The sequence below is a fragment of the Panicum virgatum genome, chromosome 4N (genome assembly GCF_016808335.1).
Source record: "Panicum virgatum strain AP13 chromosome 4N, P.virgatum_v5, whole genome shotgun sequence".
NCBI classification, from domain to species: domain Eukaryota; kingdom Viridiplantae; phylum Streptophyta; class Magnoliopsida; order Poales; family Poaceae; genus Panicum; species Panicum virgatum.
The window spans coordinates 25,568,100-25,590,548 of NC_053148.1; the positions used below are offsets into that span (position 1 = coordinate 25,568,100).

Sequence of the window (22,449 nt, forward strand, 5' to 3'; positions counted from 1 at the left end):
TTCCCAGAATCTTACTTGAGACCCATCATTTATTATGAAAGTCCCAATCTTAAAAAATCACGTTTTACCTTCATCAGGCTCGCCCAGAAATGTGAATCTCCACTCCTCCATTGGACCTGTACCAAAGGTTTAGATCCTAGGTATTTATTGCGTAAGATCTGCTGCCATGTACCATCTGTTGTTAACAGATGGTATAGCCACTGACTGAGCAAAGCTATGTTTTTTAATTCCAAATTGTGAATCACTAGTTCCCCTTGATCCCTTGGTTGGCACAGGATGTCCCACCTTGATAGCCGATACTTTCTTTTATGTTCATCACTTTGCCAAAAAAATCTGGATCGAAAATAATCCAACTTTTTACGAACCCCTTTTGGGATTTCGAAGAATGACATCATGTAGATGGCAAGCTACTAAGAACAGAATTAATGAGTGTTAAACGACCTCCAGTTGAAAGATGTTTACCTTTCCAACTATTAAGGTGTTTTTCAAACCGTTCTTGGATCTTCAGCCAATCACTATTAGACAATTTCCTACCACAGACCCTACGAAAGTATCACAATAACTGATCATTGAGTCTGGGTGCTTGCAGTAGGCATTGGCTTTGTACCTAGGAGGAAGAGGATCTGGTGTAATGAATGGGAATACCTAAGTATCGGATTGGAAAAGAACTTGGGTTACAGCCATAGATTCCATGTACTGGCTTTCGTAATTCTTTGCTTCTCCAAAGCAGAAGATTTCACTCTTATAGAAATTAATTTTGAGGCCTGATAGCTGCTCAAACGCACAAAGAATAGTCTTCATGTTATGAGGGTGCTCCAGGTTATGATCCATAAAGAGGATTGTATCTTCAACATGTTGTAGTATAGATAGCCCATCATCTACCAAATGAGGCACCACACCACTCAGCAAACCTTCTGATTTTTCTCTCTTAATGAAAAGCGCGAGCATATCGGCTACTATATTGAAAAGGATAGGTGAGAGTGGGTCACCTCGCCTAAGTCCATTCTTTGTTTGAAAATATGGACACACCTCATCATTGGCGTTTATTGCTACACATCCGCCTGAGATGAAAGACTTAATCCACTCAATCCACTTGTGTTAAAAGCCTTTCAACCGAAGCATCTGAAATAGGAAATTCCACCTAACTTTATCGTAGGCCTTCTCGAAATCTATTTTGAAGATTACTCCACTCTGATTCTTGCGATGTAATTCATGAACCGTCTCATGCAAGATCACAACTCCTTCTAAAATGTTTCGGCCGCGCATAAAAGACGTCTGTGAATGGCTAATTATGTTGTCGGAAACTGAGTTGACTCAAATTGTTGCCACTTTCGTGAAAATTTTGAAACTCACATTCAGGAGGCAGATTGGCCTATATTGTTGAATTTTATTGGTTTCTTGTGTTTTTGGCAATAACATAATGACACCAAAATTTAGGCTGAAGAGAGGAATATCACCGTTATGCAGATCATGGAACATTTGCATAAGGTCTCCTTTGATGACGTCCCAAAACTGCTGATAGAATTCAGCTGGGAAGCCGTCTGGACCTGGCGCTTTCTTATGATCCATATCAAAGATTGCATCTTGAATCTCCTTTTCAATGAAAGGGGCTACGAGGAGTGTATTTTCTAGTGAACTGACTTGAGGAACATCATCCGTTCTATCGCCTGGAGTAAAATTATTCTCTTCGGGAGGACCGAATAATTCTTTGTAAAATTGGGTGATGTAACCTTTTAGGTTGTGCTGACACTCAATTTTCCCGCCCTCGTGTTCTAGGGAAAAGATACGTTTCTTACGATTTTGCTATTTGCAACCATCAAAAAGTATCGAGTGTTATTATCCCCCAAAAGAACATCAGTCACTTTGGCACGTTGATAATACTTGAGTTCCTCCTCTCGCAAGAGTTTTATCAAGTCATCCTGGGCGGATTCCAGTTGATTCCTCTCCTCATCTGTGAGTGTTCTAGTTTCAGCTTAGGTGTCAAGGTTCGTAACTATCGATTGGAGGTTTTCCTTTTGTGTTTTATATACCCCATGGTGGTGGCGAGCCCACCCTGCAAGTGCTTTCTAAGTGCCCCCAATTTTCTATTCCAGTGTTGCCCTGAATTTTGTTCGCTAACCGGTTTATTCCAAATTTCTATGACCCGCTCTCTAAAATCCTCAAGGGATAACCAACTGAGTTCTAATTTGAATTGCTTCGCATGTCCCGTATAGAATGAGTCACCTGTTTCCAAAAGTAGCGGGGTATGATCTGAGACGCCTCTGTCCAGCGCATGCACCGTGACCATAGGATATTTAAATTCCCAAAATGAACCTAAATGGTCGCTAAAACTAATAAGTATTTAACTTAAGATCAAGGGTAGTTGGGTTAGGTTTCATATGGTGGAACATTTTAAGTTGGGTTAGATTGTTAATTTGACTCGCGTGCTCATTAAATAAAGGTGCTAGTGTGGTATTTACTATTTAGATAAATAAACTGCGCATCCTACAGCGCTTAATTACACTTTGCATTACTTCCATTCAATTCTGCGGCGCTGGATACGTATCCATGCATATCATTCAGCAGATCTGCATGCACTGAACCTTTCGCTTTTCCCAGTGTCCAGCCTTTTGCTCCCTGCGGTTTACGTGCAATCAATGGCAGACGCTCCCGCTGCGTGCCCGGCCACCGCCACGAGAAAATGCTCGTACATATAAATCTGCACGCGCGCTGCACCACCGCCCTGTCTGCACTGCACAAGCTCCCGGGTCTCATTGTGTGTCCTGATCTGCTCATCGGTTCCACTTGGATCTGCTCGACAGAGAAAATAAGCTACAGCTCCAACGACGGCATGGAGATAGAGGTGAGTCCAAAGAAGCAATATGTGATAATAAGCACGATCTCATAGTCTTTTATTTCTGCTAGAATATATGAAGCTTCTTCTCTCTTCCTGACCCAGGGTACACTACTAGAAAACAAGCCTTAGGTCTACCCCAAAAGTACCAGTATAGGTACCGGTTCATCTCCATACCGATACTTTTGGGGTGGATGGAATTTATAAATGAGCCTTAGGTACCGGTTGGTAATATCAACCGGTACCTAAGGCTCTCCATAGGTACCGGGTGGTAATTTTTACATTAGTACTGAGTGGTGCCACCAACCGATATCTGTAGACGAGCCTTAGGTACCGGTTGATGTTACCAACCGGTGCCTTAGGAGTCTTAGGTACCGGTTGGTAACACCTACCGGTACCTTAGGCTCATCCATGGGTTGCTTGAAAAGGAAAATATCTCCTTCTCAATCAAAACTACTGCGTAGGTGAGATGGTAAAGGAGAAACGCACGAGGCTAGAGGTCGCGGGTTCAATTCCCAGCCAAAGGATATTTTGGTACAAGGAGCCCTTAGGTACCCGTTATTTTATCTGATACCAAAGGCTCGAGCCTTTGGTACCACTTCCGAGGTACCGGTTACAATAACCGGTACCAAAGGCCAATTTGAACCGATACCCTTAGCTGTTTTTCTAGTAGTGGTATATATGTTGATGTTGTTCATGCATGTGCCAGAGGATGATGGGGTGCCAGATCCCGGCGTTTGGTGTGTGGAACTACTGTAACGACCTCTCCATCACGCAGTACTTCGACTCCGCAATGCAGGCACGGTTGATAAAGCGCTGGGACCGCCGCGGCGACGGCTTAGTTGCCGTCGAGAAGAGCATGGTCTGCGGCACACCTCTTGTCTTGTTCAGGACCCCGTCGGCGTCTTTTCAACGCAAGCCAGCCCAGATAAAGGTATGTTGTTGTGTACGTAACTCGTGCTGTGGTTTGAAGTAAATGTACGAAATAGCTTCGTCCTTATATAACTACTACTCCAGTGATGCCACTGATTTATTTGGTGTCGTTTTAAATCTGGTGCGTCAGGTTATAAGGAGAGAAGTGGAGAACCACTGCAGTTCCGACGAGCTGGAGGACGGCGCCATACAAGCTGATGTGGTTGGAGCATATGCAATGAAGCGTAAGGTTGTCTGTAAACCTGTGGATGAGGACCTGTACAAGGTGCCTGAGCCTCTGCTGTACCGAAAACCTAGAAAGGTACCAGCAATATATATGTATATATAGTAAGCGTACAGTAGAAAACACAATTATTTCATATTAGATTGCATTTTTTCCACTGATTTCTCATGAGGTCCTGAGGTCAGAGATGTGCTTGCCATGCTTAATTTATTTCGTAATTTATAATGGTGTCTCCTGTCTTCATGGACAACATCTATGGCCGGTGTTAAAATATATGATCATACATGCCCTCTAATTGAAGAGTATATCTTGAGCATTTATACTCAACAAGAGTTAGCTATAGTGACATGCATCATTCTGTATCTAGTATGAGAACATATCAGATGCAAACCACCCCCTTCGTGTAAACTGTGTAAACTTCAATCTGGACCACTAGATCAACATCCAAGAAGTATGGGGATTGGGTAATTTTATAATTAACTGCCCACCTCTAATAAAAAAAAGTACCAATTCATTGTTTGATACATTCTCCACAGATCATATTTTTGCTTGTTAATTTCTACTAATGGGAGGGACACACTTCTTAATCTACTAACTATTTGTATGACTATACATGAACCCTACATTAAAATTGATCCAAATTAAACACTGTTGACTGTACCTGGCCTTACAAGGATTGTATGTTCAACTTTTCAGACGAGGAAGGTGGTCTGGAGTATGTGGATTGGATGCCTGGGTCTGGATTGCATTGCTTAAGAAACTGCGACATAGCTTATATATTTCTAGTTTTATTTCTTTAGTTCAGAAATAATTATTGATCCAGCAGAGATCAGCACGTGCTTATTCTCTTTGCTCTAATTTACTATGCAATTATTTTATTTATATATATCTTTTTCTTGGATAAATAATAACTGAGTATGAAATCTTTGAAACTTAGTATTATTTGTACCAAATGTATTGAAGTTTGCCCAGGGAATTTTCCATCGAAGTTAAAATATCACGACGTTAACCGTGGCGTTAGCTCTTTATCGAGCATCTCTCCATCATAGTAGAACTCTCATTTAGAATTCATGGCCTTGTTATTAATAAGGAATCCTATGAGTTCATCCGACACTACCATAATCCTATCCGCCGTGGGAGCTTCATTCTTTATACTCATCACCTATAATTTGGGAAAATAAAGATGAATATATTAAATCATGACATCAACATAACGAGAAACAAAATTGTGAATGCTGCGTGAATGAATGTCGGGTTTTTGCAATGTAAGTAACCAATAATCAATCTGGGAAAACTATTGATTAAACAACAATGTCCAGGATAAACACAATATACTCCATCTTTCATTCTCATTATAAGACCTAATCTATATCTCCAGAACATGCTTTTCTACATTTCTCGTGCAAGACAATACAGAAAGAAAGATAATATAGGGATGTGCCTAACAAGATCCAGAAGATTGAAGTCAGTGGTGGGAATGTAAAAATTTATGCTATAATCTCTAAGCATATCGTAATCATCTTGGATATGTTCGCTTTAGCACTTCTGTACCTTGCATATGTTCTTGATGTGTCTTGTGCTCCAATGGACTTCAGCACATCAAGGGTATATATAGCCCAAACAATTTAAGGAGTCATTGCTCCGATGGTTACTTAAAGTTTGGGTAGGCAAAAAAACTCAAACTCCCACTCCACAGTCGGAACTTCTGGTCACCCCTTTTCTTTGCTTCGTATCTTGATCATAACTTCTCACTCGAGACTCCAATTTTAACAGTTTTAGACTATAGAAAGCTTGTGAAATGCTTTACACGAGTCTCCGTAAAACTGCCAGATTGAATCAATTAATATATTTTATTCATAGGATAAGTCCAATTCATTCCTCTCTTTATCCCAGCTATGGTGGCCCTTTTTTTAGTTGCATCCTTGTATCCTATGAAACTCTACAAGTGTTCATTACAAGGGTTAATTCTTGACATACATGTTATTCCCAATAAGTATATTGCCACTGAATCATCAAAATCACAAATAATGACATAGATGGTAATTTTTCATAGAGCAAAGCACATATCCAGATAACACATTATGGCACATATATCTGAAAGTGTTCAACAGTGAAGGGTTTGCTTGGGTTTTATGTCTGACACACAAGTATAGCTGGGTAGCTTCCAGATTTTTGCTCCATCAAGGCATTAGTACAATATTCTTTTCTCATATCGTAATGAAGTTTACCATGTATATGACACATCACCTATCTATATAGTACTACATGCATAGTCTTGTGGGGATTGAATAGCAAGTATCTCTTATTTGATTACTCTTTTTTGCCTTGGACAGTCCCCTTGTAGATTTCTTATAATATGGTGCAGACTCGAACAAAACTCTAGATATGCACTGTTTACTGGCTTGGTTTCACAGTTTTGCAACACTAGAGCCAGCTTGTCGGCCTAATGCTGGAGATGCCGGTGATCTCCCATGCGACAATTAGGGCGTTAACTTCGTAGCTACCCTCGTATGTGTACACAGTCTCCATGTCGCAGAATGCCTGCATGCATTTGTGCATCACATATACATATGCGGCTCTAATTATATAGTGAACAAACAGAGGGCCAGACTTTCCAATGACCAGAAAAGACAGCTAACTAACAATTACAACCGTCACAACAACATACCTTGCCAACGTGGAAATCAGTGACAATGCCATTGCCACCAAGGAGCTCCCTGCCGAGCGCCACCGTCTCCCTAGCCTGCTTCGTGATCCATGCCTGCAAGATTGATTGTCATAGCTATTGTGATGTCCATATGTTTTTTTTTAGGAAAATGATGTCCATATGTTACAATACGAGTTCTTGGCAGTCAATTTTTCAATGAGTTCTGGACCCACAAAATTAAATGAAGAATGGGTAGCACTGAGCCACCAACTGACCTTGCCCAGGCTGGCCTGGCCGATGGTCATCTTACTGGAGCTGTGCAGCTTGCAAAGGCGCCAGCCGAGGAGCCACATGGCCTGGATGTTGCCAAGCATCCTGACAAGCTTCTCTTGGTTCAGCTGGAACGCTGCTAGTGGTACGCCGAACTGTTTCCTCTCCCCCAGGTACCTGATCAAATGCAGTACAGTTAGGGCAGCGCAGCAAGAATGAGTGCATCAAAACATTGTCAACAGAAGCTTATTAGTTGAAGTGTTGTACCTCTGGCATGCGTCGTACACCCCTACTGCGATGCCGATGCTGACCCACGCAGCCATGACACGACTGAAAGCAAGAGACTGCACTTAAGGACAGCAACGTTGTTTAGTTCCCTACCTATTGTGGACTACCAAGCTGTTTTTAACATATGTTTGGGTATGTATGTATGTGGAAGATATATCTATTACATTCACAAGATCCTGAAAAGAATTGGCACAGATCATCAGCAGAGACGAACACATTCTCCAGCTCGATGTCGCAGTTCTGGACAATTCTCATTGAAACCTTGTTCTCGATCTTGCTGGTCTTCAGACCAGGGCTTCCTCCATTCACAATGAACCTGATATTATGGTTCGACACAAGAAAAAAATTTACATACAAAGTTTATGTGAACAAGACCAATGCATACATAATCTGCCTTACCCATTAACCTGGTTGGTGCTGGTATTCCGAGCAAAAACAACCAACACATCTGCAAAACTGCTGTTCCCAGGCCACCGTTTCCTACCATTTAGGACACACCCTCCAGGAACCTATTAAAGAAGTTCAGATTATATCACAAAATTGATCAAATTATAGTAGACAATCAGTCTAAAATAAGTGTATCAACAAAATGAGTAAATTTGAATACAATTAATAATTTTTCGTATCTTGGCTGAAGACATAGAATTGAATTTTTATAGACATGAGGTCCAGAAACAATGGGATCTCAACAAATATTTTTAGAAAATGGATAAAGATCCGACATTTTACATCATTCAATGCATATGGCCATTTTGTCAATTATTACATCATCATCATGCCAATGACGTATTTCGAAAATTGTGAAGGTAAATTGCTCAAGATTACATGATAACTCATATCATGCACATAATCCAAAGAGAAATCATCAGCCACTCTTTGTCATCAAATAATATAGAGGAAAACATGAAGGCAATGATTTGGTGCAACAGTTACCTTTCGAGCTACAGTGTTCAGAGAGCTTGCATCACTACCATACTCTGGCTCTGTCATGGCCTGAAAATGTGCAAGGTAAGTTAAAACATGCTATAGGCGCTTAGCCATCGAATTGAATTGGACAAAGTGACATGGAATTGACTGTTTTCACTTACATAAGCGCAAACCTTGTGCAGTTTGCTCAATGACGGCGAATATTTGTCCTTCTGCGCTTCAGATCCCAATTGTGCTGCTCGATTACCACAATATAGACATATACGTACGCAGACAGTTAAGTGTTTGCAAGCTATAAATACCGTCTAACTGCAGTTGAGCTGCTAGGTGATGCTACATCTTACGGTATATATCTATCAAGAATCGCTCTAGTACTCCCCTCCTGAAAATTAGAATGAATACTAAAGCACCTTTACACAAATTAGTTAATTTTATTGCACACTGCCCTTTGGGTGATGGCCTTTCGCGGTGAGCTCCCCTTCCATTTCTCCACTTTCTCTTCTTCTTGCATGCCCAAGCACCCGCACGGCCTCACCTGAGCGCTGCCGCCCGCCGCCGACCATCACCGGCATCTCCCCGAGCTCCAAAACACACTAATTAGCTTTGCCACTTCTCTATCTGTCTCTCAGGCCACCGACCATCGCTGGCACCTCCCCGAGCTCCAAAACACACTAATTACCTTTGCCACTTCTCTCTCTGTCTCTCCTGTGTCCTTCTGCCAAATTTTTGGCACATCATAGCGCCAGGGAAGCACTGCACTGGCGAGCCCCCGCCGCCGGCTGAGCAGCGCCACCACGCCAATGTGTCCTCTCCGCAGTCAAGGCACTCGGGCCCTGCGCGCGTGCTTTCCGAACAGCAGCCAACGGTCGCAGATCGGATCTTCTCCGGTCAAATAGGAGGGGCACCGGTTAGAGCATCTCCAAGAGATGAGCTAAAAATCCTAGCTAAATGATTAGGTAAAACACTAGGTAAAAACTAATTAAAAAGCTAGCTAAATGGTTGAGGTATCCAACAGACTAGCCAAATCTTGCCTATCTATATTCAAATCACCTTCTTCTTCCTCCTTCCAATCCATGTCCACCGGCGCGCCGCTCGCTGGAGCCAGCCACCGCCGGCGACCCAAGCCGCTGGGCCGACAGCAGCAGCACCCAACCGGGAGGCGGCAGCGCCGAGCCGCCGGGCTGCCAGCAGCAGCACCCCGACTGGGAGGGGGGCGGCGCTGAGCCGTCGGTCAGCCAGCCGCAGCCTCGCCGGCAGGAGGAGGGCGGCGCCGAGGCGCGCCGACGCCCAGTGTTGACAGCAAAATTTGGCACCTGCTGAGGTCGACCGGTCTGATCGGTCGGGCCGACCGGTTAGACCAGTCTGGTATGTACAGTCCGAGTAGAATTAGGGCTGTTGTAAAGAGTCCTCATGTAATCCTACTCGTGAAGGGGTACGTCTTCCCCGGCCTATAAATATAAAGGCTAAGGCCGATTGAGGTTATTCCCAATCGAATCAATACAAAAAATCGCATTACTTTTATCTCTCAAACCCTAGCCTTTTCCAACCCTAAATTGCTTTCTTCCTTCATCCCGGCGGCGTTTGAAGACGTTCTGAGTGGCCTGCCGACCTCAGAGCAACCCTATGATCACGAGCTTTGACGGGGTTCCTCCCGAGCTCGCTGTTCTATGTCTTCGCGAGTTCCTTGCCTGCACCGGTCAGACCGATCGGCGAAACCGGTCAGACCGGTCCGCCCTGGGTTTTCGCTTTGTTGATCGTTTTGACGATCGTCGCGCGTTCTAGCGCATTCGAGTGTGTTGGCGCAATTCTGTGTCAACACACTTTTTGGCGACTCCGCTGGGGAATAGATTAATCTGGTTTTAAAACCGATCTAATCTAGATTCTCCGAGAAGATGGGTACTCATGGTGAAATCCACAACGACAACGTCATCAAGGCGATCATGGAGGAACTCACTGAAGAGGAGCGCAAGGCCTACCTCATCGCTGAAGAGCACCTGAAGGAGCAGTTTCTTCAGGGATTCAAGAAGGAGCGAGGAGGCCTATTCAAGAGGGTCGGGGAGTTCGTGATGCCATCGTTCAAGGTAAACCAAGACAAGGTTGAGGTACTTCCTAATGATCCCTCTGAATTAGTTAAGCAATTCTCTCTCATGGTAGATTCGAAAATATCTGCTGCGCAAGTAGCTGCGGGAGAGACTCTTGCTGGGCTTAATGATGAAATTGCAGCGCTTAAAAAGGGTAAAAGTGTCGACAGTGGCGCTCAATTCACAGAAGCAGATTCGGCTGGCACGTCTTTTACCCAATATCAATTCTATGGGATGCCGCCGAACTCGTTCCCCGGGCAAACTTCGTCGCCATCTACTGTCCATGCGCCACCGGTCCCACCGGTCTCCTCGACCGGTCAGACCGGTTACGCGACCGGTCAAACCGGTCTGATGGGACAGCAGCCAGTGCCCTCTGTGCCGCACACGTCCAACCCTAGTTCAACGTCCCTAGCCGAACTAATGAGATGGTGATGTATACAGGGCCCCATGTTACGTCACAGCAGGGATCTGGACCTCATCGAGGACCGATTCCTAACACTAACGTGGCTTACTCCGGTCCTACCATTCAACGTGTTTCATCCTCTTCGTATACTTCGGCCAATGGTGCTTCTCAGGCCGATTTTAATAGATTTAGAGAAGATTTGGCCGGTGTACTTAAATCTAAACTCGGGATTGATATGGGTGGGTCGCGTTTATATCAAAAGCCATATCCTCCTGAGTTTGATTTTATTTCATATCCTGCTGGTTGGTGCGTTCCCGAGTTTGTCAAATTCAATGGTGAAGATTCTCGCACGACTTGGAAGCATGTTAGCCAATATGTCTTGCAATTGGGGGAAGCGGGTCTTAATGATGCTTTGCGGGTTTGCTTGTTTTCTTTGTCTTTGACTGGAACCGCTTTCTCTTGGTTTTCCTCGCTAGGGACGGGATCTATTTTAAATTGGAATCAATTAGAGCGCAAATTTCATGATCACTTCTATAGTGGGGAAGCTGAAATTCGATTGTTAGATTTGACGTCGATTAAACAAAACCGAGATGAATCGGTTTTGGATTACTTCCAAAGATTTAAAGCTTTAAAAAAATTGGTTTTTTAATTCATCTCTTTCGGAGAAGGATTTGGCGGATTTAGCGTTTAATGGCTTGCGTTCTTATTTGAAGGAGAAACTTGAAGGTTTTGATTACATTACGATTAATCATTTGCAAATGCGAGCTATTGGCACCGAATTTGAGTACAAAAATTCTAAAGATACTTTCAAGCCTCATCGGTCCAACACACATGTTCTTGATCATGATTCGGATAGTTCGGACGATAATAGTAAGGAAGTATATGCCGCTGAATTTGTTTGGCCATCAAAGGCCAAACCCGGTTCGGTTCCGTCTCTCAAGCCGATTCAAAAGAATCGGCAAGAGGAGCTGAAATTTACTTTTGATGTTTCTAAGTGTGATCGGATTTTGACGAATTGCTTAAAAATGGTAACATCTGATTGTCACATGCTATTCCATCTTCCGACGAACTTAAACGACATGCATATTGTAAGTGGCATAACTCTACATCTCATGCTACTACTGATTGTAATGTTTTTCGTCGACAGGTACAATCGGCCATTAATGAAGGATGATTAGTACTTTCTGAGATGCAAATTGACAAAGCTCCTTTCCCTGTTCATATGCTGGAATTGAACAATCCAAAGGTGCTCATTCGGCCGGAGCAAGCCGAAGGAGCTAAGGGGAAGCATGTTGTCATCGGTGATCCAAGACCGATGAATACAAGTGACAAGATCCTTGCCCGGGAAGTTATCAAAGAGAAGACTGATGATGGCAAGGATACATTGAAGATCATTGTCGGAAATCCAAGACTCGGGGGGCAAGGAAGCTCTCCACCAGAAAATCGGTTTGCTGATCAGGCGCAACCGGTCAGACCGGTGTCTCCGACCGGTCAGACCGGTTCTTCCAGCCAGTCTGACCACCCTGGTGACCGTCCCCGGACTTTCAAGCCAAAACGTCCGGAAGTGGGTACTTGGAAGACCAATGAGGTGAAGGTGCAGGGAAGAGCTACTAATCAGAAGCCCACCTTCAACCAGTTGTCGAACAAGTACACAAAGGCCGTTCAAAACGATCGGCCGCTAAAAAAGAGACCGCGATCACCACCGCACCAAGATCGTCCAGCGTCCCCGAGGAGGGAGTTCTGCCGGTGCAGAGGTGATGTTGTCACATTGTATCCTCCTCAGAAGATGTATGCTACCATGCCATAGATGCCACCGGCGTCAAATGCTACAAATCCGGTGTGGGAGCATGGAGGGACATGGATGCAGTGTTTTCCGATGCCTTATCCTCCACATTATCAGGGGGGAAAGCTCCAGAGTACCAGTACATGACCGATTGGGACCACGCCAATCTGGTCTAGTGCAACAGGCTGCACCGGTCAGACCGGTCACCTCCGACTGGTCAGACCGGTCTCATCAGATGCCGGGCCAAGCTCCTATTTCAAGATTCGAGTATCGCGTCAAGGAGAAGAAAGGGGAACAGAAGCCTATGGCCGACCTAGAGAAGTTTAAAGCCGATGTTGTGGTTCAAGATGCCCAAAAAGGATACGAGCAAGAAATCGATGGATATAGATACATCGGTTGACGTTCCTTCGCAAAAGCCGGTCCTGGCCAATGATCATGAAGCTGGTAGCAGCAAGAGCACGGCGGACAAGTACCATCAGCCTAGGTGATGCCCTTCGGGTTTAACTCATACACAAAAGAGGAAATTGCAGCGCCTTCGCAACAAAGAAAAGAAGGAGCTGGAGAAAGAGAAGAAGAGGGATGAGGACTTCAACAGATACAGGCCCATGTTCCTTCAGAGCAAGGTTTGGAAGGCCAAGACAGCTGATCAGCCAGCCAGACCGGTCGGACTGCTTCAGCCGACCGATCAGACTGGTCAGACAGACCGGTCAGACCGCTCTAAGCAACCGGTCAGACCGATCGAGCCTTCTGCAGAGCCAGCAGCCGAATCGGCGCCACCCATTTTGGTTTCTTCTGATGACGAAGCCCTAGCAGTTCCTCAGACAGCCGAAGACGAGGAATTGGTGGATTATGAAGCGTCTCCGGAGCGCATCAATTTGGAGATTAACGTGGTACACTTGTCTTCGGATTATTTTGTGGTTCCAGAGGAAGACATGGCTCATCTTCAGTTTGGTCCCAGTGAAGCTGTGTTCCAGAAGCCAAGCGAGAAAGACAATCACCTCAAGGCTCTTTACATGAGGGGACACATTAACGGAAAGCCGGTGACTCGCATGCTAGTGGATGGTGGGGCCATTGTAAATCTTATGCCCTACTCATTGTACAAGAAGCTCGGCAGCCAAGACGAAGACTTGATCAAGACGAACATGACAGTCAGCGGCGTTGGAGGGAGCGAGCCTCTTAGCGCCAAAGGAGTTGCTTCCATGGAGCTCACCATTGGGAGTAAGACGCTTGCTAAAGCTTTCTTCATCTCAGAAGTGCAAGGTAACTACAATTTGATTCTTGGGAGGGATTGGATTCATGCAAATCAGTGTGTTCCTTCTACCTTGCATCAATTTCTTGTTCAGTGGATCGGCGATGAGGTTGAGATTGTCCATGGGGACACTTCATCCTTTGTTGCTTTAGCCGATTCGGATTCTATTAGTGCACACGACAACGTCATGTGTTTATCGGGCGTGGACTTGTCCGATTATGATTTGATCAGTTGCACTAAGGATGGTTTTGTTTCTGCTGTACTAAAGTCGATGGATAATCGGCTAAATCATTTAATGTAAATCAGATGAGTACAACAGAAGCTCCAGAAGCGACCGGTCAGACCACCCGTGCCGACCGGTCAGACTGGTCCTGTCCCGTTCGGCACACAGGGCCGACCGGTCAGACCGGACACCTTGACCGGTCAGACCGGTCCAACGCAGAGTGGCTGCAGCAGAGGCTAGATCAATATCGGGCGCGTACGAACAATATGTGTGAAGCCATTGAAGATTCTGGTGATCTAGATAAATTGGGCCAAGGATTTACATCGGCCAATCCTTTAGAAAAAGTAGATATTGGTGATGGAACTATTCCTAGGCCGACTTTTGTAAACAAAAATTTATCGGCTGAATATAAAGCCGATTTGGTTAATTTATTGAAGGAATATGCTGATTGTTTTGCTTGGGAGTATCATGAAATGCCTGGTTTGAGTCGTGATCATGTTGAGCATCGTTTACCAATTAAAGCCGGTTTTAGACCTTATAAACAACCGGTTAGGCGTTTCAATCCCATTATTTATGACCGAATTAAAACTGAAATTAATCATTTACTTGATGCTGGATTTATTCGGTCTTGTCGTTATGCTGATTGGATCTCTAATATTGTACCCGTTGAGAAGAAAGATTCAGGGAAAATTAGAGTGTGCATTGATTTTAGAGATCTTAATAAAGCTACTCCCAAGGATGAATATCCTATGCCTATAGCCGATATGTTGATCAATGAGGCTTCCGGACATCATGTTATTAGTTTTCTTGATGGTAACGCTGGTTACAATCAGATATTTATGGCTGAAGAAGATATATCTAAAACGGCCTTTAGATGTCCGGGATTTGTCGTTTTGTTTGAGTCGGTGGTTATGACTTTTGGTTTGAAAAATGCGGGTGCTACTTATCAAAGAGCTATGAATTTAATCTTCTATGATTTGATTGGTGTCATCTTGGAAGTGTATATTGATGATATTGTCATTAAATCGGCCGGTTTAGATCATCATTTAGCCGATTTTTTAGAATTGCTCTTGAAAGGATGCGCCGGTATGGTTTAAAGATGAATCCACTCAAATGTGTTTTTGGTGTATCGGCTGGAAAGTTTCTTGGCTTTATTATTCATGAGGAGGGAATAGAAATTGATCCTAAGAGAGTTGAAGCCATGAAGAAGGTTGAAGCCCCTACATGCAAGAAGGATTTACAGAAGTTCTTGGGCAAGGTAAATTTCTTGAGAAGATTTATATCTAACTTAGTCCGGGAAGATCGATGCTTTTACTCCTATTCTTCGGTTAAAAGATGAAACCGAATTTACTTGGGGGGCAGAACGGCAAGAAGCATTTGAGAAGATCAAGATTTATTTGTCTTCACCGCCCGTACTCAAAGCACCTAGGAGAGGAGTACCTTTCAGAATTTATGTGGCTACTGAATAAAAGGTTATTGGGGCTGTTTTGACTCAAGAGACCGAAGGGAAGGAATATATTATTACATATTTGAGCCAACGACTTATTGATGCAGAGACGAGGTATACATTTATTGAGAAGTTATGTTTGTCTCTTTATTATGCTTGTACCAAATTGAGACATTATCTATTATCTAGTACTTGCATAGTAGTTTGTCAAACCGATGTGATCAAACATATGTTACAAAGATCGATTTTGAGTGGTAGAATCGGTAAGTGGGCTTATGCTTTGGTTGAGTATGATTTGGCTTGTGAACCTTTAAAATCTATGAGAGGCCAAATTGCAGCGGATTTTATTGTTGAGCATCGGATTAATGACAAGCATGATTTAGAAGTCGGCTATATTACTTGCACACCATGGAAGTTGTACTTTGATGGATCGGTTTGTGATGATGGTCAAGGGATTGGTGTTGTTCTTATTTCTCCGAGTGGTGCTGTTTTTAATTTTCAAACCGATTGGAAGAAGAGTGCACAAATAACCAAGTTGAATATGAGGCTCTTCTATTTGGCTTGGAATTCTTGCAATCCATGGGTGTGAAGCATGTTGAAGCCTTTGGAGATTCTCTTCTGGTGGTGCAGCAAGTATCTAAGGTATGCTAGTGTTATAATGGTTCCCTAAATGCATATCTTGATAAATGCCTCGATATTATTTCTTCTTTCGATGAATTTATTATCAAACATATTCCGAGGGAAGAGAATGGAAAGGCAAATACTCTGACTCAACAAGCATCTAGCTATAATGTTACGAAAAAAAATTTCAACATTCGCAAGCCGATGCAAACGATCGGGGTGTCTGGTTCTGGACGCACAGGTCCGATCGGTCAGCGAAACCGGTCTGACCGCCCAGACCGGTCAGACCGGAGACCGGTCTGACCAGTGATGCAGCTGCTGGTTCTGATTCGGCCAAAAAAGATGATTCAATTGTCTCGGCCGAAGCCCAGGATTGGAGGGTTCCTCTTATGTCATATTTGAGAGATCCTGGTCGTGGCGCAGAGAGAAATATTCGGCGTTTGGCTTTCAAGTATGTTTTAATTGACAATGAACTTTATCGTCGAACTGCCGAAGATTTGCTCCTCAAATGTTTAGACTCGGATCAGGCTCGGGTTGCTATGGGTGAGGTTCATGAAGGTATTTGTGGTACTCATCAATCGGCTCCCAAGATGAAGTGGTTACTCAGAAGAGCTGGTTTCTATTGGCCCACCATGCTATCCGATTATTTTAGATACTATAAAAGGGTGTGAAGAATGTTAACGATTTGGTGATTTGCAATTGGTGCCTGCTGCGTTGATGCATCATATTATTAAACCATGGCCGTTCCGAGGTTGGGGGTTGGATTTTATTGGACAAATTAATCCTCCATCTTCAAAGGGGCATCGCTTCGTGTTAGTTGCTACAGATTATTTTACTAAGTGGACCGAAGCAGTTCCTTTGAAGAATATGACACATAGGGAGGTAATTGAGTTTATTACTGAGCATAGTATTCATAGATTCGGCATTCCACAAACTTTGACAACAGATCAAGGTTCTTCATTTATATCAAAAGAGGTGCGTGCCTTTGCCGAATCTTATAAAATTAAGTTGCTCAATTCATCTCCATACTATGCTCAGGCCAATGGGCAGGCCGAGTCTAGTAATAAGATTTTGATCAAACTTATCAAGAAGAAGATAGAAGAAAATCCTAAGAGGTGGCATGAAGTGTTATCCGAAGCATTGTGGGCTCATCGTATATCTAGACATGGTTCTACTAAGGTTACTCATTTTGAGCTTGTGTATGGTCAAGAGGCCATTTTACCTGTTGAGGTAAATCTGGGTGCATATAGGTTGGCAAAGCAAAATGACCTTTCCGCTGTTGATTACCATGATTTGATGATGGATAATATTGATGAGGTGACCGACAAGCGTTTGAAGGATTTGAAGGAGATTGAGAAAGACAAGCTTCGGGTGGCCAGAGCTTACAACAAAAAGGTAAAACTTAAATCTTTTCAGGTTGGGGATCTGGTTTGGAAGACAATTTTGCCTCTTGGGATGAAAAGTAACAAGTTTGTCAAGTGGTCGCCAAGTTGGGAGGGTCCATACAAGATTGTCAAAGTTATCTCCGGAAATTCGTATATGGTGGAGATGGTGCAAGGTGAACGTCTACCCAGGGCTATCAATGGGAGATACTTGAAGAAATTCTATCCTAGCGTTTGGCAAAGTGCGTGAAGACGAGGATGGCCGGTATTGGATATCGCCCATAGTTTTATTTTTTGAATTGTATGCTCTGTGTAAAACATGTACATCAGGATAGTTCTTGCTTTTTGGCTTGTGAAACTTGTGGCGGAACCACCCAAAACTACTGGGCCCGGGTGCACTGATCTTTGTTGCTAAGCAACTCTGACCCAAATTGGCACTCACCGGTAGTTCCTCGAGTGAAGCCTCGATAAAAGCCACGCTATTCCAGGATCAGCAGACAACACTCACACGAAGGTGAGCCCAGAGATTACAACACAAATCATTTCATACATCTCAGAGTGATTGCAGCGGAAAGAAAATTTATTACAAACCATGTTCGGAGTAGCAAGGTACTACGGAGTTCCAACTACTCAAATTATTCAAGTCTCATCGTTCAGCGGAAGCAGTAAAAGATAACTAGCGACATAACGTGACGCATCGATAAGCCCATACGAAAGCGTCACTCAGTAGGAGGGTGATTAGCACCAGCTGAAGGGCCATCCCACTCAACAGACCAACCCGGAGGCAGAGTACACGGCCAAGTAAGACTCGCAAACAGATCTTCGAAGTTAGTACCTGTAAAATAGTGCCACAAGCAAGGCTGAGTTGATCCTTACTTTTAGATTTTAATTAGCCATTTTCTAGTTAGATTAGCCAGTCTAATTTGCAACTATCTCTACACAAACATGGTAGAGCAACCATTTAATCAACCAGCAGTATTATCATCATCATGTTCCACTTGTTACTCTGTGTGACCGAAAATATTAAGCAATCTCAAGCCGTGAGAGGCGGACGATTCCGAATCGAATTTCAACCTGGCCAGGGGAACCTAGACCACACGCATGGGGATCGACTTTGCTCCCGCCCACGCTACTTTTCCCCTTTCTTTCCAGTACGTGGATCCAGCACACCCTCCCCGACTACAGAGTCCGACCACTCTGCACCCGTACAGTCGCGACATAAAAATAAACCCTACTTCTACCAGGAGGGTGCGAGATCGTTCCACTCGCCGGTCCAATCAGGTACTTAAGCTTACCGATTACCATATTTCTCGGTATGTGGCTAGTACTTTCAAATGCTTAACGAAATGAGCCACACACCGCGGCCTTAGCCATTTTTGACTACACCAGCGGGGTATCACAACTACACAACCCCGCCCGTTGTTCTTACATTTCAACAGGAATTAAAGTCAGTACAATTCCTATTTGCTCGCGAGAGGCAGGAAATCACTCGACTTCTACCGTACCTATTTAGTATGGCAACTAGTCGATAAAAAGATCCGGTATCAAACATAGGTTCCTAGGGATCATGCATCTACGGTTTTCGATCAACGCCTAGAAAACTTAAATGCAGAAAACAAAATATTACAATACATTAATAAATAGATAGTTGAATGATAATTCGGAAAATAGTGGGATTATGCTCCGGGGCTTGCCTTCTTGGGCACTGTCAGGCAGAAAAGCCTCTTGGGCTTGGCCCAGGTCCTGAGACAAGTTAGTACAGTTCAAATTGACCTCCTGCTCCGCACGAGAGTCCGCGGGCACCAGTTCGTAGTCTCCGTCCGCGAGATTGACCGCTTCTGTATGCAATGCCAGATTATGAGTTATTCATGGATAACAATTTCTTTCCTTCACGATAAAGTTGAAGTTCACAAAGTTAATTTAGTGATGATTTCACATTTCATTTCATGGGCGGTCGTTTATAGAGTAGTAACCACAATTATGTTTCTTCATAATTGAGTGGGGGTTTTAGTTTTCACTTTTCAATTTCAACACATAGCACGCTTTCATTATTTCTTAACAACACAACTACTAATGAGCTAGTGATGCAACACTAAAGTAACACAGATCCAAACTTAGGCATTTCTGGTATAAATTTCAGCATCTAACTAAAAAGCAATTAACCATAACAAAACTTTTAAGTAGGTCACTCTAGTTACTTCATCTTTTTGTACAGAACGTTTAATATGGGTTCTAGTTCTACAAATTTTGCGAGAGCAACTTCATAGCATATACTCAGTACTGAAATTTTTCCAGATTTTATTCGCTTATACAACTATAGTGAAAAAAAGAACAAAAAGAGCAAGCTTTTAACTAAGATTAATTATACAGAGAGTTTTACTAGTGATATGGCTCTCAAATTTTTACCAGAGACTATTCATGAGTTAGACATACTCCAGAAAATTTTTCAAGATTTAACTCAATATGATAAATTAGTTATGCAGTTACTTAGCATGAGTTTGCTTAAATTTCTCAAGGTGCATTTAACCAGTATTGCATCTGAACTTTTTATTACAGGTAGAACATACTCTGAAAATGATCATGCCCAAAATTCATGATCAGAAACATTGTAGATTACTCAGAACAAAAACAGTAAATCTAGCCCTTAGATGCTAAGTATGATTATTCACCAAAGAAAAACTCAGTGACTGCAGCTCAAAATTTTTAGACAGGAACACAGGGCTAAAAAGAGACTTCAGAAATAAATATAGACTTTTCTGAGCCTAAGAACTATATATGAAGAATTAAGTTGATTAAAGAAGCATAAATCATGGTATATAGCAAATGAATTCTAATAAATCTGAAATTTAGGGATTAACAGGGTTTCAGTTTCACATGCATGCAGTAAAAATTCCAGAGCAAGTTAATGTGCATATTGTCCAGTATTAATTCGAGAATGTCAACAACAGATTAGAGAATCTTGATTGTTCCAACATGATAACTGTTTTGGTTGGGTATCATCTTTTTACTGTGATCTTAATATTCCATTAGTGATGACATATTCAAAAATCAAGGTCATTTGTTGAGTAGAACTTCCTGAACATGCATAGGGTGGTTTTCTTATTCTTTTTCCCAGATTAAAATCGGTTGAGTTTCTGCAGATGTGACTGTTACAAAATTTGTAGATCTTGTTACAAGGATTCCAGATCAATTGAGTTTAAATTTTTTCCGATTTTTTTGTGATTTGTTTCGCATTTTAGAAGTTCACTGGTATACACTCAAAATCTTGCAAACACTCCCTTAAACAAAAAAAAAAGAAATTACAACCGGGCCCTTCGCCGGCCTTCTCCGCCGTGGCATCTTGCCGGTGGTGTTCTGCGATGCAGGGCTTACCGGGGCTGCCACGGGGAGGCGCGTGGGAGAGTAGGGATCGAGGAACACCTACCCTGGTCGGCATTCGAAGGTTTGGTGCACGGATTCGAGCTCGTCGGCGTCAATGGCAGGGCGGTTGTTCGGTTCGCCGGTGCTGGAGGTGAAGGAGGGCTCGGGGTAGGGGAACAGGGCGCGCATGAGCACCGCGTGAGCTTGTGGATGCTCCTGGGGTAGCTGTCGTGCTCGGTTTCCCTCGGAGCTGGCCGGTCCGCGGTGAGCCCGAGCTCGCCGGCGGCGGCGCAAAAGGGGAACGGCGTCGGGAGGAGGATTTGGCTCGATTCCGCGCGCGTGTAGCTTAACTAGGAGGTGACAAAGCTGCAACGGTGGTCGGATGAGACAATGTAGGGCTGGGTTAGCCGGTCCGCGCGAGCTGGATCTCGGTGGCCATGGCGGAGCGGCGGGAGGAGGAAGGAGGAGAAGGGGCGCGACGGTGGAGCTCTGGGGGTTCTTATAGGCCAAGGAGTTCCTGGGCGAGGCAAGTGGTGTCTGGGGGAGGTCGATTTGGCCCTGGGCAACTCGACGGCGAGCGGGCGGAGGAGGCAGCGGCGCTGCGCCGGCCGGGGTGTCGTGGCGGCTCGGGGAGGTGTCTAGGACGCGTGTGCGCGTGAGGAGGTGCCAAGAGGCAGCTAGGTGGCGCTGGGGGAACTCCCCGGGTCCATTTGGCCGCGGGTGCGCGGTGGACGAAGTCCACCGGCGGCGTACGGCAGGCGGCGGCCGAAACAGAGCAAGCCGGGAGAGAGAGATGGAGATAGGGGCTTTTCTGCGATTTCTGAAAATCCAGGGACCTCTCGGTAATCGAAAAATATCTCCTATTTAGAGGGCTCAAATGAAACAGTGTTGAATACCAATTTTGCATAACTTTTCAAGATCTACAACTTTCGTTTTATGCAAATTTTCATTTGGAACTCACATGTTAAACTATTTATCTATTTGCAACTTTGCACAAAAGGACTTTAGTTTTAAATTAGTTTTTGACTTAATTTTGGCTGAAGTTCAATTGAGCACATGTCAATTGAAGTACCTCCCATGAGCCAACTAAAATTTTGTGCTCTTTTTTAATTAAATTTTGAGTAGCTTTTCACTCTTTTTCTTGTCTCCTTTAATTTCTTTTGTATAATTTGTCTTTTATTTGACCCTTTCTCTTTGAATCAATTTCCCAAATTTTTCTTTTAACTTTAACTAAGATACATTGATTGTATTTAAATGTACTGACACCTGAGGTGTCACAACCTACCCCCCTTAAAAAGAATCTCGTCCCGAGATTGGATGATTGAATTGAGGTAGGGAAAATGATATACCTGAGGTGGAGCTAAGAAAACCAGGATAATGTCTATTAAGATAATCTTCCGTCTCCCAGGTGACTTCTTCTTCAATGTGATGAGAGCACTGATCTTTATACATTTTTACCACCTTTCGACGAGTACCTCTCTCTTTTTGATCCAGAATTCTGAGTGGATATTCGGTATATGAGAGATCGAGCTCCACTAAAATTTCTTGTTGATCAATGATTCCCGTAGGAACTCGAACACATTTCTTGAGTTGGGATATGTGGAAAACATTATGGATGGCGGCGAGTCGTGAAGGAAGTCGCAAACGATAAGCCACGGGTCCACATTCTTCAATGATTTCATATGGCCCGACATAGCGAGGTGCTAGCTTACCCCTGACTCCGAAACGTTGAACGCCTCGAGTTGGGGACACTCGTAAGTAGACGTAGTCACCAACCAT

The 22,449-nt window shown here is 43.7% G+C and overlaps 1 protein-coding gene and 1 pseudogene across 2 annotated transcripts; one reads left to right on the forward strand and one right to left on the reverse strand.

Moving 5' to 3' along the window:
* The first annotated feature begins 2,672 nt into the window (after window positions 1–2,672).
* On the forward strand, window positions 2,673–4,928 carry LOC120670188. 2 transcript variants are annotated; one of them, XM_039950252.1, is made up of 4 exons: window positions 2,673–2,842; window positions 3,633–3,767; window positions 3,897–4,067; window positions 4,686–4,928. In XM_039950252.1, the coding sequence occupies exons 1-4, from the start codon at window positions 2,681–2,683 to the stop codon at window positions 4,743–4,745; spliced, it is 528 nt and encodes a 175-aa protein (XP_039806186.1). In that variant the 5' UTR covers window positions 2,673–2,680; the 3' UTR covers window positions 4,746–4,928. The 2 variants fall into 2 exon arrangements, with proteins under 2 accessions (XP_039806186.1, XP_039806185.1); XM_039950251.1 differs by having other exon boundaries at window positions 2,703–2,842; window positions 3,543–3,767.
* A 1,127-nt stretch (window positions 4,929–6,055) lies between these two features.
* Window positions 6,056–22,449, reverse strand: part of LOC120671201 — a 46,012-nt pseudogene continuing 29,618 nt past the window's right edge.

What these genes read in the sequence shown, in the direction of transcription:
- LOC120670188 (XM_039950252.1), top strand. Translation starts at nt 2,681, where the DNA reads ATGCTCGTACATATAAATCTGCACGCGCGCTGCACCACCGCCCTGTCT. An exon ending in ACGACGGCATGGAGATAGAG is followed by an intron (nt 2,843 to 3,632) that starts GTGAGTCCAAAG and finishes TCCGCAATGCAG; the next exon opens with GCACGGTTGATAAAGCGCTG. An exon ending in TGTACCGAAAACCTAGAAAG is followed by an intron (nt 4,068 to 4,685) that starts GTACCAGCAATA and finishes TCAACTTTTCAG; the next exon opens with ACGAGGAAGGTGGTCTGGAG.